Source organism: Lytechinus variegatus, chromosome 19 (genome assembly GCF_018143015.1).
Source record: "Lytechinus variegatus isolate NC3 chromosome 19, Lvar_3.0, whole genome shotgun sequence".
Taxonomy (NCBI): Eukaryota; Metazoa; Echinodermata; class Echinoidea; order Temnopleuroida; family Toxopneustidae; genus Lytechinus; species Lytechinus variegatus.
Window position 1 is genome coordinate 21,110,895 of NC_054758.1, and position 18,213 is coordinate 21,129,107.

Sequence of the window (18,213 nt, forward strand, 5' to 3'; positions counted from 1 at the left end):
CCTGAGATCGACCTGTTTTACGTGTGAGGAAGTGCCCCTTGCCTTCTTATATATGTGCACTTTTCTGGAATCAGCCCCCCTTTTTACCCAAGAAAAGTGCCCCTCAGTAACCTTTTCTGTGCACTATCCGTGTTATGTGTTAACGATTGCCCCTTTGAAACAATAAATAAACAATAATCTAATTTTGTATGTCACTGTACATGTAGTTATAAAGAAAAAAAAAGTTGTAAGAATAATTCTACGTGCCTTAAATTTCTTGAGTCAAGTAAGTGGAGGAGATAAGCAGTGGGGTTCAGATGGGTGGGGGCTTGATAAGGAGAAAAGGAAAGAGATATACGGGTAAAATATCATATTCTGCATAAATTATGTCAAAATCTATCACAAAATTGGATTTTCATTATAAAAATATCAATATTTTTTTGCTCGCTTGCTTCGCTCGCTGGCAGTTTCTTTTACATGATACGATAAATCTAGCAACCTCATTTTTTTTTGGGGGGGGGGCTTTGTACGTTACTATAGATAAGTCGGCCGATATTTTTTTTCCTGTATACAGTGCGTATTAAAAAAAACGGGACAGATTTGAAAAGTCTATAAAATTTTTGTGTCAAATTATGATCTCTATATTTGGTGCCAATAGGTGCTCTAAGGTCTTATCTTTCAAATGCCATTAAAATAATTTAGTTTTATTCATGCTTGAGGAATGTTTTTGTCTGGGGTTAGAAAGGAGGTTTTCGCCAAAATTGCATAAAATGATAAATATGATGGTCGGACTTTTTGCTTATCAAAAAATAAACTTTTCATTATCTTTGCCATAATTTTCGAATTATGCGGTCAAAATATCACTTTCAAATCTACTTATTTGCTTGAATAGTTCTGCTGTTCTTTTTTAATATGTTCTCTTTTAGCTTTGAATGGTCCTTCTTTAGGCAAGAACAATTTTCTTTAAAAAAATCCGAAGTATTGGAGCGCGTGTATTTTTTTCAAGGCAGATCCTTTCATGGTATGCTATAAAGGTTATGGTGCCTTTGAACAGTGGCATACTGATGGGTGGGTGCTCCCCCCCCAAAAAAAAACAAAAAAAAAGAGAAGAGATAGAAATCATGAAAAAAGAAAAAAAAAGTAAAGAAAATCACAGAAAACGTAGAAGTGAAATGTGATTTCTTTTCAGAATATCATGTCAAAATCACAAAATCGGACATTTTAATAAAGAAGTGAAAATTTTGCTTGCTCGCTTCACAACCTTTTAACACATTTTACCCGATCTGCCATTCTGCTCCTTCAAAATTGACTCAATCCACCACTAACTTTGAAAGACATGAATCCTTTCCTGTTTGTCCCGTCAAGCTCATAATTAAACTTGGTGAGGAAAGGATTCAATAACCCCTTGAAAATAGGTTTCATGTCTTTTATATAGGTAGCATAACATAATTTGTTTCACATAATAAAAGGATTTGGATGATTACAAATTCTCCCAATTAATAATGCAAATCTTCTTACTTGGGTAGATAAAAAGTCTTCTTTTCTTACTGATGAAGGAATATTCAAAGGTAACTGAGAAGCTTAAATGAAAAACAAAATAATTCAGGTAAATAAATAAATTTGTAAATGAAACTTTGACAACAGAAAATTATGGCAAAGACAATGAAAAGATTTAAAGGAAGTCTGCTGATTAGCCAAAAATCTAATCATCAAATTTCGAACGTCCAGTTTTCGCTAAAGCATGAACAAAATTTATTTGTATAACATTTCAAAAATAAGATCTCAGAGCATCTATTAACATCAAAATATATAGACATATACAATAATTTGAAACATTTTTTTCATAGACTATTCAAAGCTGTCCCTTTTTTTGATACGCACTGTAGTGCCCTTTTCGAAAGAAAATATGCCCCCTTTCCCTCTGCCCCCCCTACTTTCAACTTCTCTCCGCCGCCCCTGTTTTGCAAAAAATGAATGAAACAAAACATAAACAATAAAAGGAAATATAAATGAACATGTATAGCCTTTGTATGCCATTTCTTTTTATTAATTACGCCTATTCTAAAAAGTACTTTTTTTTGCAAATGTTTAGTTGCAAAATTTGCGGAATTCTTTTATTATCTTTATTTTTTCCCTTACTTTTTGTAATGTCAATGCCGCGGGGGGGGCATTTATATTGACGAGTGGATACCATGCGCGACCAAAAAAACACGTAAAAAGGATGTCTTTTTCACGATAGGGCACGTTACGTACGTAACGTGATAAGGGTATCAAAACACCAAAATAATGAAAAAAGGGTATCTATTTCGCTAGGGAAATTACGTGTTTAGGGTCGAATTTGCGGGGATGATAAAACAAAATTAATGTTTTATAAAGGATGTCCTTTTTGCCCCAACACTTCGTGTTTAGAGTCCGATTTGAGCGACGTGTAGAAGGGGTGGGGTCGTACTAAACCAAATAAGGTAAAGCCGACGACCGAAGGACCCGTAACAATAAAACATTCCTGTACTTGTTTAGGGGTTCATTTCAGGGAATATTTGTCAAGAGTATCGTTTTGTTTCCAATACTTGTTAAGGGTAGGGTTTCACACGCCAATACTTGTTAAGGGGTGCTTTTTCAGAACATGGAAATTACGTGTTTAGGGTGCTTTTTGAGACCCCATGGTCGCGCATGGTATCCACTCGTGAATGGAAGTGCCCCCCCCCCCCGGTGTCAATGTCTAAAATCAGAAAATTAGGCCTATAGATGTTTAAAAAACTATTGTGTATAAAAGGCAGTCTTCTTGATTTTTTTTTCATAATTAGGTCTATATATTTTTATGTGACTTTCCTTCAAGTCATTACAAATGGGGTTGTGCGCCATGCCCCCCCCCCACCGCCCCCCCAAAAAAAAAATATAAGGCGTTGAAACAAAATATGATAAATTATACTATTTCTTAATTAGGGATTAGGGATTTTTGTATCAATAAGGGTCATAATTTCTTACTCGCTCACTCACCCGGCCGTTCACTTGTAGCTTTTATAGGGCCTAACCCCATTCCTGGCCCCGATTACTTTTTCTTCACTTCACTACACTGCAGTTTGGGGTTAAAATTTCCAATGATAGGATACATATGACTAAAGACAAATTGCAATGGTTATGAAAACCAATGCTCCCAAGGTCCTAAACAGACACGGCGACAGGGTAGGCCTATATCGAATTTTGAACTTTGTCTTAATTAAATTGTTAATTCCCATTCATTTTGTGTACCGGGTTTTAGCTACCATTTTTTTTAAAATACTTTCTTTGCTTACCTTTTTAAAACCTCTTCTTCACTTATTTCTCTTTCACTAATCACTAAATCATAGGGATGGCCATGACCTCCCCCTCCCACCCCATATTGCCCTGCTCCACCCCAGACGACATCGGCAGCGCAACGATTTTCTCGCGAGCGAGGCGTGCGAGCCAGTTTTTCTCTTTTATTGCCGATGATCGCAGAATTTAGAACGCACTCGCTGGCGGTTGCTCTTGCTGGAGAAGGAAATTCACTGACAAAAGCCTAATAATGTCTGAGAGAAAAGTATTAAACGTAAGTAATTTTTGCACTCTAGAGTATCGAATATATTTGAGTCAATTTTAGTCCGATTTCTAATGATTAGAAATCTTGAATGTTGGAAGGAGATCTTGTCTTTTTTTCGTAAGTGCGTTGAGCTGAGTGAGCCGAGTGACTGATTGTCCACGGCGTTCCGTTGGCTAGCTGCGTCGGCCGGGGAGCGGGCGGCAGCTAGCTCAACTCTCTGCTAATGAATGGGTTGCCGGGAAATTCGGCGCGGCGCTAATGCAGTGTCGCACCGTCGACTTCTGTTCGAGCAAAATATCCGCATGAAAGACTCTGCAGCTCACCCATTTGCTCGCATAATTTTGGTCACTATCTAACCCCACTCATTCAGTCAATGATACTAACTGTATGGCAGTGAGTCCAAACTTCGCGGATGGTCATTATCTAAAAAACTAGGCCTAGCCAATATCATGATTATATGCAATTGGCAATATCCTTATCTTAAAATCTGACATCAACGTGAGAAGCGACCTAAAATTAGTGTAGGGCCTAAGTTTCTTTAGGATGAGTTCAGTATTCATGAAAATATTGGCAAAAGATCGGCAAATTTGTCACCGTTATTGTTAAGCCTGAGTCGAATCGATTTTAAAATGCAGATTTTGCAAAATCGGTGCATCGAAAAAAAAAAAAAAGTCGGCCGGCCGATTTGTTTGGTTTACACAATCATCAAAATATCAGTAATGTCCAACTTTACTACTACTTACTTGATTTCTATTGCCCCCAAAATGAAACCGAATGAGTAATTATGATGCTATTCACCATTAATTTGAAGTTTATTTCGATCATAGTTCGAGTCTTACTCGTCTGCTCGTGCCGAGATAATTTCGTCGGCCTTATGCCAAAAGGGCCTTAACCTGATTTTAGGGGTTCTGAATATTTTATAATAAATTTAACACATTTCATGGAAAACTTAATAACTTAACACGTTTATCGAAATTGGCTTCAAAAGCAAAAAAACGACCACAAACTTTTGATTATTAGAGAGGCCAAAACCTTTATAAACGCCATTATCTCGGAATGGCCAAAAGCAGTTAAGGCCCTTTTGGCATAAGGCCGACGATTTATGCACGATGAATTCATGAATGGAAGTCATGGCCATCGATCGTGCATGCGCAGTACTGTTCTTTAATCAAACCAGAAAATAGCCTGAAATTGACGCGATCAACGTAAAATAAATCTTGCTTTCATGAACAATATTAAAATCATGACCATAGAACATTATTTAATCGTAATATTTAAAAATAATTTGCATATGATAATCATTAATATGAATTTAGAGCTTGATGTGAAACGTTTGTATTTCGTTTCAATTTTCAATGGCGGACATCTCATGACGATCGACTTGACTTGAGTCGAGCTAGTGCACTTGTCTAAAAAAAATAATCATCATGTCAGGATTGATTCTCGAACATTGTCTACATGCAAAAACTCTGTTCAAGTTCGTAATATCACCATATAATAACATTTAACATGACAAAACAGAGAAAATTGCGTTTGATATTTTTTCCCATCAATTTGAAGCTAGTTTGTGCCCAACTTTGGGCTCTGATTTCATGAATGGGAAAATATGTCATACGTCATCAAACACGCATGCGCATTGTGCTTATTTTCTCGGAGCTTGGAGGAGACGTCCAGAGATGGAATAACAATAGAAATAATCCCAGTATTATTTCTTCCATATGAACATAACATACTTTGCTGACATCGTCAATATTCTTAGTATGACCATAAAATCTTGTTAAATCGTAATAATTTAGATGAATTTAGGGCTCGATTCGAACCATTCGTATTATTCGTATTTATTTTGATCGCATGCTCAATTGCGTCTAAAAAACTGGATTGTCATTATCAGGATTAATTCTCGAACATCGTCATAACTCATATTCCACAATCTTTCCTCACAATCGTTATATCAGCATTGAATAGCAATTCAAATGACCATCCAGAGAAAATTAGTAAATTATGTATTTATTCCCATAAATTTATTTGGAGCTCATTTTGGATCCAACTACACAATCTCAGGCAAGTTACAGCGCTCTCCGTTGATTGCACTTGTTTGCTGACGCCAAGCACGCCTGTCGTTTCGGGAGAGTGAGTGTACGGAGCTGCGGACGGGGCTGGTGAATGGACTGCGAATGCTAGTCGACCGAAAATCATTCGGATCGACTCTGCGTGATTCATGTCTTTATTATTGTTTCATTTTGAACTTATATGTTGTCATCTGCAAATATCATTGTTGAAGATATTTTGGGAAGAATTCTGCTTTGGTCCCCGGCCTTTTTTGTGTGTTTTGTGATCATGGAAAATACAAACGAACTTTGCTCTGTCATCTGCTTGTGCAACGCTCACCCGGCCAACGCCAGCGCATACCGTCAGTGCGTAGTGCATATGCAAAGCGCATCGCATCGACGCAAAAACAAGACTAAATTTTCCCCGCCTTCAATATTCGATGCATCGATGTTCGATCGAATTAGAGCTGTCAAACACCGGTTTTCAAAATAATCGATATGACTCAGGCTTAGTATTGATTTCCTAAATCAGTTTATATTGTTAGCGCCCGTTTTGAAGAAATCTGATAGTCTCAACAAGCGTCACAATATATATATATCACCATTTTGGAAGCAGAAATCATCAAAAATGTGAGTTAAATGTGGTACTAACCAATTCAAATAGCACTTTGCCATCAATCTGATATAACTATTTCAATTTTAGATCTTGAGTTTTTGTTTAAATCTCCACAAAAACTTTGGTCCGCGAAGTTAGGTCACACTTTTTCAATAGTAGTTTTTCTGAACAGTTTTCCATCACAGCGCGCATTCGCCGATCGTAATAGAATTTTGAGATCACGATACCGGCGAAACCCCTTGACCTACTTCACATTTTCCTCCATGATTTTATAGTTTACAATCTTGCCGTCAATGTAACTATTTCTTGAATTGGTTTTGTATAAATTATGAATATTTTGTGAAAAAAATTAAGCCTGATGAATATTTTTGAAAAGTGTGCCAACTTTGGACACCCCACCATACAAGGGGAAGATTGGACACATTTTGATTGGACACGTTTTAAATGCTTGATAAAATGTTCATGGGGAAGGATGCCCACTAACGTTGAGTAAGTAAACCTTCGCACATCGGCAAACAACTGTAAAACATATATGGAGAAAATGAGAGACGTGATTTTGGAGAGGGCACAATAGGTGTACTCTGCAGTGATTAAACTCTTTATCAGACATGGACCCACTCCTTGCCCATTCTTGTAAACGTCTCAACTCAAAGTCTGTGATTTGAAGCCGGTTACCATTCCCCCATATTCATTCACTGCCTAATCCAACATGGTGAACTCGAAGCGTTGGTAGGCTGCCTATACTATTAAGTTGGCAGACACAGGTACCTACATGTAGTTGGGGATGGTAAAAATACCCCAAATAAAGAAAAAAGCAAATTATGCACCCACCCCAATTGTATAGATGAAGGTCAATCTTGAAGCAGAATCCTGACATCGAGGCAGATACTGAACCCTCGAAAAAGGGAAATTTATTCCGCGTTCATTCTCTCTAGCTTTCAAATTGCAAACGAAGTGGCCAACTGAGGCTAGGAAATGAATATTCATGACGTAGATATAGGAGAATTCTGATACCGAGGCCAGTGCGCATGTGCATAGCACCAAAAAAAGGGAATTCCCCTATCTCTACACGATGCACGCAGGAACTCCCTGGGTTATTTGGTGCCCTGCAAATTCAATCCAGCAGCTCTTGAACGATATTGGTCCATGTGCTTAGCCATGAAACCTTTCAAGATTTTTGAAAATATTGAGATAAAAGTCTGCTAGCAACACCTGACATGTAACACATAGATAGAGTTGACCATGTGCCAAAATTTAAAAGTCAACCTTTTTCTTGCAAGCCTGCACATTTGATCACTGCAACACACATCAAACACATTGTTTTATAAACACACTGGCATCATCAGCCGACACAGGAATGTCCTGATTTGAACTCAAAAATCTCATCTGAAGAGACAAATATTGTCATAAAAAATATGGAATCTCCACCATATTGACAAAAACATTCAGAGGCCTAGCCCTGATTTCGAGAGAAATGGTCACAAAATGTACTTATTTGAATCATTAATGTATTTTTCCCCCTCTATTATTATAGAAATACTACCCGCCTGAGTTTGACCCGTCGAAGATCCCTAAACTCAAACTCGCCAAGGAGAGGCAGTACACAGTCCGTATCATGGCTCCATTTAACATGCAGTAAGTACATTTAGATAGATAGAGATAGATAGATAGATAGATAGAAAGATAGATAGATAGATAGATAAATAGATAGATAGATAGATAGAAAGATAGATAGATAGAAAGATAGATAGATAGATAGATAGATAGAAAGATAGATAGATAGATAGATAGATAGATAGATAGATAGATAGATAGATAGATAGAAAGATAGATAGATAGAAAGATAGATAGATAGATAGATAGATAGAAAGATAGGTAGATAGATAGATAGATAGAAAGATAGATAGAAAGATAGAAAGATAGATAGAAAGATAGATAGATAGATAGATAGAAAGATAAATAGATAGATAGAAAGATAGATAGAAAGATAGATAGATAAATAGATAGATAGAAAGATAGATAGATAGATAGAAAGATAGATAGAAAGATAGATAGAAAGATAGAAAGATAGATAGATAGATAGAAAGATAGATAGATAGATAGATAGAAAGATAGATAGAAAGATAGATAGAAAGATAGAAAGATAGATAGAAAGATAGATAGATAGATAGATAGATAGAAAGATAGATAGAAAGATAGATAGATAGATGTAGATAAATAATAATAATAATAATAATAATAGGCATTTATATAGCGCCATCTATCTAGAAATTTTCTATTCCGAGGCGCATTGTTATTATTATTACCCCGGCTTTAGCTCGAGCTGCCTCTCAGCGCTCATGCATTCAAGGAATTAATCCTGCCGGGTACCCATTCACCTCACCTGGGTTGAGTGCAGCACAATGTGGATAAATTTCTTGCTGAAGGAAATTACGCCATGGCTGGGATTCGAACCCACGACCCTCTGTTTCAGAGTCAGAAGACTTATCCACTGGGCCACAACGCTCCACTAAATAGATGGTTTATTTGTTAAAAACCATACATCTTGGCGGCCTTGCTGAATTGTGTTACTTTTTTACATTTGAATTGACATCAATTCATTAGAAATGAAATACATAATGTTCATGCATACCTTGGGGCAACCGTCTTTAGAGTTGCCCAAAAATCTGTCACAATTCTAGATTATTTAGAAAATTAATATGTCAGAATGATGGTATTTGCTTTTACACTGTACTGGAACAGCTCTTTCCCCTAAAGAAATATCCCCCAAATGCCAAATCGCCCCAATGTGCAGAAAAAAAGAAATTATTTCCTACCATTGTCACACAAGAACCCTGATTATTAATACATCTGTGGCAAGAAACTATTAAAAAGAAAATGATTTCTGTTGCTTTATATCTTAGATGCAAAGTGTGCAACGAGTACATCTACAAAGGAAAGAAGTTCAATGCCAAGACAGAGAACGTTCACAATGAGAACTACTTGGGTCTACGTATCTATCGCTTCTATATCAGATGTCCGAGGTGTATCTCTGAAGTGGTCTTTAAGGTAAGATGATGAGGTCCAGGGGGCCTTTTTCAAAAAGTTGTTAGTAAATTAAGAGTGGCTTTTAAGAACAACCGGTGATCCTTGAAGGCAAAATTATTGCAATAAACACTGCTGTGCAACAGGTTCCAGATCTGTGTACATGAAAATGAAAATGTTGTGAATGAGTGAATGATTATGAACACTATTCAATGTTAAAGGCAGATATGAGACATGTAAAACTTAATTTACTGCGTATCAGGCGCTTGTATAAAACATGTCCAATGCTGATGTGCGCATTTGTCACAGTGTGCCAAATTGACGCCTGTTGCCGTGGTTATCAACGCTATTTTATTCATGAGTCCACTCTTCAAACAGTGGACTCAATAAAATAGCGTATCTAACCATGGTAACAGGCGTCAATTTGGCGCACTTTGACAAAAGCGCGCATCAGGATTGGAAATTTTTTATACAAGTGCCCGATACACAGTAAATTAAGCGTAATTTGTAAAGGAAATCTGCATAAACCATGGACTCACCCGTGGGCTTTTAAAACCACCTTTGTGAATTCGGGCCTAAAGGGTCATGGCCGCAGATGCCTTGTTGGCTAACCTCGATGCCCCTCCCCCTCATCGGACTTGGATATCTTATGTGCCATTTGTATTCTTCCTATTTATGCGGTAATATAGAAATGTGTCCTCTGACCAAGTGGCCTTGCCCTTAAGTCAATGAAATGTAAGGCCTCCCATCCAAAGCAGGGCTCGCTGATAGAACAATTTTCAGAACTACATGTAAAGTGGCTTCCCTGGGTAAATATGACATTATCATTATTATTATTATATGAGCAGACTTGAGAAATGATTGATGTAAGAATGATTTGTTTCAATTTTTAGACTGATCCTGAAAACACAGACTATACTCTAGAACAAGGAGCTACAAGGTTATTTGAAGCAGCGAAGCTCTACCAAGCAGCTGAAGAGGAAGAGAAAAGACAGGCAGAGGAAGATGCACAGAATCCTATGAAGGTAGGCAAGGAGAAGGAGTAGAGAGAAGAATGAGGAGAAGGAGAGAGAAGGAAACAAGAGGAAGTATGGAAAGGAAAAAGAGGATAGAAAGAGGAGAAGGAGAAATAAGGAGAGGAGAGGGAGATAAAGGAGGTATAGGGGGATACCCCCCCACCCCTCTTGGGCTGCCAAGTAAAAAAAACATAGTGACCTACATTTTGAAGTCATTTTCAAAATTACCTTCACTTTGTAGTGAACCCCTTATTACTTTTTTTTTTGCTTGTCAAAAAACATTCAGGACCAAAATGACTTTCATTTGGTAGCTCAACCCTTTTTATTTATTTTTTCGCTTGTCAATTCATTGGTACCAAAGTGACCCTTTTTTTTTGCTTGTCAAATCTCTTGTTCAAACCCCCCTCCTTGGAGAAAAAACTAGAGCTGATCCTGTTTCAGCTCACTGTTTTGACAAGCAGTATATTCCTGATGTGAAGGAAGAGGGAGAAGAAAAATAGAGGGGAGGAGAATAGTGAGAGGGATGGGAGAGGAGGGAGGAAGGGGTAGTGAGGAGAAGGAAGAAGAAGAATTAATGGAGGAAGACAGGAGAAAAGAAAGGAGAAGGGAGAGGAAGGAGATAAAAACTTCCCACCTTTATTTCACTTTCAATTTTGTCTTCATTACAGAGATGCACAAGTATGTAAAACAATTTGAAAAAAAGTAATAAATAGTTATTACTATGCCATCATTCTTCCCAATACCCCTCTTTATTTATTTTATCTTGCCTGGCGTTACATACTTGTTAATAATGTTTATTGAATGTGTTATATTTAAGTTTTGATGATGTGTAAGTTTATATACCGTAATGTGTAATACTCTCTCAATGGTTTGTCCCTGAGGGCTCGCATGCCTCTGGGCAAAAATACTGAATTTTACTTATGCGAGCCCTGGCCCATGGAAAAACCATTATCTTACCCTTTTCTTCTTTGATTTCTACTTATCCATATTTAATTATTCAATTTCAAATTCCTTTTTGTATTGTACAATTTTTTATGTTTTTTAATGGCCAAAAAAGGATAATAATAATCTTCATGATCAGTGCATGTGCTTCATGATCACAAAAAGAAGTTAGTAAGATTTATACATGTAGTTGTTACCACATCAGTCTGCCATCGAATGTGCATTTCATGTAGGGATAAAATGTTAAAGGGGTGGTCCAGGCTGAAAGTATGAATAGCTTAATAAGTAAAGTAGAGTTCACTGAGGTAAATGCCGAAAATTTTCGTCAAAATCGGACAACAAATAGCAAAGTTATTGAATTTTAAAGTTTAGTAATATTTTGTAAAAACAGTCGTCATGAATATGCATTAGGTGGGCTGTTCTTGTTCTTTTGTATTTTATTATATGAAATTAGGTTTATTCAAATTTTTTCAAGAACTAGAAAAATTGGATTGACAACTGATTTAGTGCATTAGATATTTATTGCTGCAACTTATTTCATTCTAATAGAGACATATTATTCACACAAGTATGAAATAATGAAAAAAATATGATTTTATGTAATAACATAAGAAAACGGAAAGTGGAGATGTGACATCATCAGCTCGCCTAATGAATATTCATGACAACTGTTTTCACAAAATATTGCTTAACTTTAAACTTCAATAACTTTATTATTTGTTATCCGATTTTGATGAAATTTTTGGCGTTTTGCTCAGTGAATTCTACTCTGTGTATTAAGAAATATTTTCAGCCTGGACCATCCCTTTATTAAGTAAGAACAGTTTATGATTACTTCTCTGCTCCTGTAGGTGCTGGAGAACAGGACCAAGGATTCTAAGAATGAGATGGAGGTGATGGAGAACCTGGAGGAGCTGAGGGAGCTCAATATGAGACAGTCTGCTATCAACTATGAGGAGATTCTAAAACAAGGAGCCGAGCAGGAGGCACTTCGGCTGAAACAGCAGGAAGAGGATGATGAAGAGGAAATCAGGTAAATCATATATAAATTTTTGGGGGCTCAAAATTCAAAGTGATTGGTTAACATTGGTTTGACTTTTAGAAAATCTGAGCTAGAAGGTCACACTTGTCACCTGTGTCTGTGATATGTTCCAAAAATGAAGCCCAGAAAAAAATGCGTTCAAAAATGATTATTTAGTGCTTCAAAAATTGAAATATAAAGTGACCGGAAACACCATCTTAATTTCATCCCATACACTTATGTGTACTATTTAGGTGTCTATAAGACGCCTATTTACAAAATCGGGGTTTGCCTTGTAGTTTTAGCTTTTTATTCTCAATAATGGTTGTTTTCAGGGTTTATTAGTTCTAATACATGCACTTGTACACATGTTTCATCTTGGTTTGAGAATTTTTTAAATCGGCTGCTCACAAAGTTAAACAATGCCTTTAAGATTTTACCTCATTTCATTTTATTGACCTTGTAGTAAAACGATGCAATGTAACATGAAACTATATAAAAGTAGAGCTTAACTTTATCTATAAAAAAGCTTAATGAAATAAAAACAGATGATAAATCACAAAAAAATGATTGTATTGTGGGTGTTTCGTGGTCTAGTGGTTCTGACTCGCCTTTGAAACTGAGGGTCGCGGGTTCAAATCGTAGCCATGGTGTGTTTTCCTTTATGCAAACTGTGCTGCAACTCGACCCAGGTGAGGTGAATGGGTACCCGGCAGGAGTAATTCCTTGCATGCACTGAGCGCCGGTGATGGTAGCTTTAGCTTAAGCCGGGCTAATAATGGCAGCGCTTTGTATCCTGTGGCAAAAAGCGCATCCTAAATCCAGCTATTATCATCATTGTTTCCAGTTCAAATTCCAAACTTTACATCATTTCATTTTGTCTTTATTAACCTCATAGTAAAAGGAAACAATGTAACATGAACCTACTTGTATATAAAAGTAGAGCTAAACTTTATCTATGAAAAAGTTGAATGAAATAACACCAACAATATGTTTAAAAAAGAAATGATTTGTATTACAATGCAATGGACATTTATTCATTTTATTTGGTTCAAAATTCAAAATTTTGAGAATTGACCAGAAAAGGGATTTTTGGGGGATGAATATTTCATTTCTAGTTATCTATTCGTGTGGGTTTATTGGATGAACAAGAGGGGGGGTGAAGGTTTTTAGGACATAATCAATTAAAATATCCTTTTCATTATATTTTCTTTTTGCCTGGGGAAGTCAACCAAACACAGGATATATCTTCTAGAACTTTTTAACTACAGAGAATTTGATCAGGTTTCGCACATCTCATGCTTGAGTGAACTATAAACTTCAAACAAAGTCTTCTTTCTCCTTTTTCTTTGAAGCTCTCACTGAATATCTTAAAGAATCTGCATAGCTTACATGTATGAATTAATTAATAGATTCATTAATACATAGGTGGATAAACAAATATAAAATTTTCTCGTTCTAAATCAAATCAATCAAATCAATGTATTTCTTTCTCACATTTAACCATTAGGAGATTATTTGGCAAAGGAGGTGACGGTATGGTAATAAAGAGACTCGATGATGACGACAGCGAAGACGATGAATCACCCAGTGTTGCCAAATTGCCATCATCCTCTTCATCGTATAAACGACCTACAGATATTCTTACAGATGTAAGCTTTTTATTTGAGTTGGTCGAAACACTGGAATCTGTCCAATGCAACCAGGGAAGGGTTTCATGAAAGGACGTTATAATCCAAAAAATCCCATTTTATTCGACAGTTGCCATAGTTACAGTGCTTCTTGGCCAATCAAACAAAGGAAAATTGTCAGATCTGACAACTTTTCGGACAATCATATTGATGAAACGCACACCTTGTTCTGAAGATGTTTTTTCCTTTCCAGCGTTCCAATTTAACAATAGCAGCACATTACATTTTGATAAATTGTATTGAGAGTACAACATTTGATATTGTTAATTTAGCTCTCTCACAATATCCAAATTCAAACCTACCGGTATAAAATTGAAGTAGTGGTCGCGTTCACACTTTCCCCATGCAGTGTACCGATTAAACAAGTGACAGTATACAAATAGCGAGTATGCATGAGTACGATGGTGCAAGATTTTCCATGAAGGGAAAGAAAGATGCTTTATTAGAGCGTCTCTTTCTTTCACTGAATGCGAAACGTCGCTCCTTTGCACAAATAAGAATATTCGCTATTTGTGTTGTACAATGCCTTGGAAGTTAGTGAAAATCCTATTTAATGTATGAAAAGAAGAAAGAATTATTGACAGAGAAAAAAAAAATCCTGCAAAAGTGCATCTGATCTACAGCCTCACACATTAGCCAGTAAGCCCTATACTTATTGCACCTGCATATAGTGTACCTCAGTGAATCTTAACCCTATCTAGGCCGGGATATTTTGGGAGTTCATATGGCCGGGGGGGGGGGGCCTCCCAGGCCTCCCCTTGAGATCTCTGCTGTTGACCGCGCAATCACACTGAAAATTGGCACGTGGGTAGTCTGGGACATATTCTACGAAATTGTCTAGTCATTTATGTCATGCAAATTGCTATTAAGTGATTATGCTAATTTGTAATGAGTATGCGCAATTATACTTCTTCCTCTAACTCCTTGAATAAAGCTCCAAATGTTCTAATGTTTTGTATAGAAACTCGTGGTGTTCTTAGCAAGTGTACATGAACAAACTTGCAATATCAAATAATTTTCTTATGTAGTATATTGTTTTTTGCAAATTCTTATGTATTTCTTTGTTTTTTACCTTTTGTTTTTTTTCAATGAAATTTGTTTGGGACTCTTCTGAGATCATAAAAAGCATAAAATAAATACATTAAGACTACCAAAACTAAAAATAATCATACATACGTTTTTGAGCAATTTTTGGTCTGAACAATAGCACATTACATTTCATTAAAGGAAACCAAAACCCAAGTAAAGTAATCTTATTGGAAAGAGTAAAAGGAGAGGAACAATTTAAAAATATTTCATCAAAATCGGTTATGAAATAAGCAAGTTATTGACGATTAAAAAGTCTTGTTGTACTTACTATGTGGATCCTCAAATTGGCAAACGTGCTTCAAAATGGCTGATTTTATGGACAACTCTCCATTTGTTTTGTACACATATTTTCAGATTTTCCCCTTTATTTTACATATTTCACATTATCTCCTCCTGATCTTGACATATATGGTGTGTATTATATTTTTCCCATGACATATGTATGAAGGAGGCAAGATGCAATTTGAAAGATAAGGAGGAAAATCTGAAAATTTGTGTACAAAACAAATTGAGAGTTGTCCATGAAATCAGCCATTTTTAAGCACGTTTGCCAATTTGAGGATGCCCATTGAAAGTACAACAAGAGTTTTCAATCTCCTATAACTTGCTTATTTCATAACCGATTTTGATGAAACTTTTATAAATTGTTCCTCTCATTTTACTCTTTCCAATAATATTACTTCTCTTCTTGGGTTTTGGTTTCCTTTAAATTCAATTTGAGAGTAAGACATTTGATATCATTATTTGAGTTAACAGTATTCATATTCAAATCTTCCTCTGTAAAGTTGATCTTGGAAGTAGGATTAGCATGTTTACCTCCTCATATTTGTTTGTCCAATTACTCCAATACCTCTCCCGCAAATGCAGGTCACTAATTCATGCTGTTCCATTAGAGTGGGCACAAGAGATAGCTTTGCAAATTTGATGTGACATAGGTCTTGTTTCATGAAGACAAATTTACTGTCAGCCAACCAGATTGAAGGATTTAAGTAGCTTTTATTTGTAATTGCAACTTTGTTATTATGACAAGTTATGTGAAACTGGCCCATGACTCGCACGCCCAAGGTTGCAAAGCTTCCTCTGTAGCCATAGTGACAATGATATGGCAGTCATTGTCACTATGGCTACAGAGGAAGCTTTGCAACCTTGGGCGTGCGAGTCATGGGCCAGTTTCAAATAACTTGTCATATCAGTAGGATTTGCATGTCATCATTCCCAAGATAACTCCTACATTTGGAGGAGTTATCTTGGGAATGATGACATGCAAATCCTACTTATATAGTTCAATTTATTAATTAAGGTTCTCAATGCAATGTTTAAAGATAATTGAAAGTAGTTACAGTAAATGCTGATTTCGCGAAAGAAAGTCTGTAAAACCAAGATTGTCGCTGTATTGTGGATCTTAATCTGGTATATTTACATAAACCAAACTCTGAAATCATGAAATCTAAGCTGAAAAAAAAATGATCACAATTTAGGTCGGCAACAAAGAGAAGCACATTTGGGACTGTGTATTATTTTGAAAAAGACAAATAATTTGCTTGGATCTCATGCTTATTTTCTCAGAAATTTAACAACTTCCTCCAGAATCTTTTTGCATATGTTTTTTTATTTATCCAAATGGAAACTTGGATGGCCATATGCTGGCTTTGACAATATCTCATTTCAAAATCGTTTCCACAACATGAATTTATCTTTGAATATAGATTACGAACTTCAGTGTTGGAGATCATGAAAACGTGATTTTAAAGTGGCATGCCTGTTAGAATTATTCCACTAATCACTGTGCTTCACGTTTCATCACCAGGAATCCAGTGGGCCATCAGGTGCTAAGAGGCAGAAGGTAGGAGAATCTTCAAGGTCAACTACAAAGTCATCAAGGTCATTTCTATCTGGCCTGGTGAAGGTCAAAAAGAGTGATAGGAGCAACAAAGCTGATCATGGAAATACAAGAACACCATCAGAATGTAAGCCGGAGGAGGTCATCGGACCTGCATCGAATCAATCAGATGCTGCAGCAGACGCAGCACGATTATCAGTAGGTGGGACTGCACCAACAGACACAGCACGATCATTCACTGGTGGGACTAGAGACATTGAGAAGAGAACTGAATCTAGTGAATCACAAAGCAAGAACTCTGATCATGCAATGGATTCCGAGGAGGCCGAGTCTTCCTTTGTGAGTAGCATACAAGAAGGACTCAAGAAGCAGAAGGTTGAATCGCAAAAGGTCGCTAAAGAGAAGTCAAGTGGATTAAGCCTGCTTGGTGGGTATGATTTTAGTGACAGTGATATTAGTGACTCGGCTTCAGATTCATAAATGAGCTCCAGGATGGTAAGAAAAGGGTATGAGATTTTATTGGCCTATGTTATTATTCTTCCATGCACAAGGCAATTTGGAAAGTTCTAACATGCCCAAGGCATAGCTGAGGGCATCTGGACTGTTTCAATGGTATGTGTGTAATTTTTCTAATGCCTAAGCGACATAATGTCTGCTATACATGTATTTATTGCATTAGAAAGATGTGGATCCTTGTAATTTGATGAACCTTCTTCTCAAATACAAGGCCTTTCAAGAGAACTAGACTTTAGTACCAGTCATTCACAAATTCTGTTATAGATGAAATAAATGGTAAATTGCCAATTCGTCCACTGTTACTCATCCACTACCAACTCGTCCACTCACCACATAGTCTACTTTCAATTAGTCTAATGCCATTCCGCCCATCAACATTTTGTCAAACCACCATTTGGTCCTATCATCACTTTGTCTAATCACCAGTTCGTCTTTGACCATTTCTTATGACTAGTGGGTCTAATATTGGTTTTATTTTCATTCATTTTGCCCAAGTAACACTTGGTCTGATTAGACCAAATGGTATGTGGACTAAATGGCTATTAGACCAACTGGTTATTACACGAAATGGTCAGTGGATGACCATTTGGATATTGGACAAACTGATGGTAGAAAAAACTGATGGTAGACGAGTTGGCAATTTGGCATTGGACCAAATGGAAATCAACCAAATAAATGTCTGGTCATGTGATTAATTTCAGCCAATCACTTGATAAAGATCCATATAACCATGTTGTATAACCTGGGCGCCGTAACACAAAGATTAGTGATCAATCGCTAAATGAACTGACCAAACAATATCAATGTTACATGCGTATTTGGTTTAAAATACTGACCAGGGACCAATCAGTGCGCTTCTTTCATATTTGCAA

The 18,213-nt window shown here is 36.6% G+C and overlaps 1 protein-coding gene across 1 annotated transcript; it reads left to right on the forward strand.

Annotated features, from left to right (window-relative positions):
* Positions 1 to 3,460: 3,460 nt before the first annotated feature.
* LOC121406042 (splicing factor YJU2-like) lies at positions 3,461 to 17,690 on the forward strand. Its single transcript, XM_041597049.1, has 7 exons — positions 3,461 to 3,547; positions 7,737 to 7,837; positions 9,106 to 9,250; positions 10,120 to 10,251; positions 12,036 to 12,217; positions 13,716 to 13,857; positions 16,793 to 17,690. Exons 1-7 carry the CDS (start codon positions 3,524 to 3,526, stop codon positions 17,303 to 17,305), a joined length of 1,239 nt encoding a protein of 412 aa, XP_041452983.1. The 5' UTR covers positions 3,461 to 3,523; the 3' UTR covers positions 17,306 to 17,690.
* Positions 17,691 to 18,213: the final 523 nt, after the last annotated feature.

Bases quoted from the DNA above. Each gene is read 5' to 3' on its own strand.
- LOC121406042 (XM_041597049.1), top strand. From the start codon at position 3,524: ATGTCTGAGAGAAAAGTATTAAAC. The intron at 3,548-7,736 runs GTAAGTAATTTT...CTATTATTATAG, and splicing joins CTGAGAGAAAAGTATTAAAC to AAATACTACCCGCCTGAGTT. The intron at 12,218-13,715 runs GTAAATCATATA...TTTAACCATTAG, and splicing joins GATGATGAAGAGGAAATCAG to GAGATTATTTGGCAAAGGAG.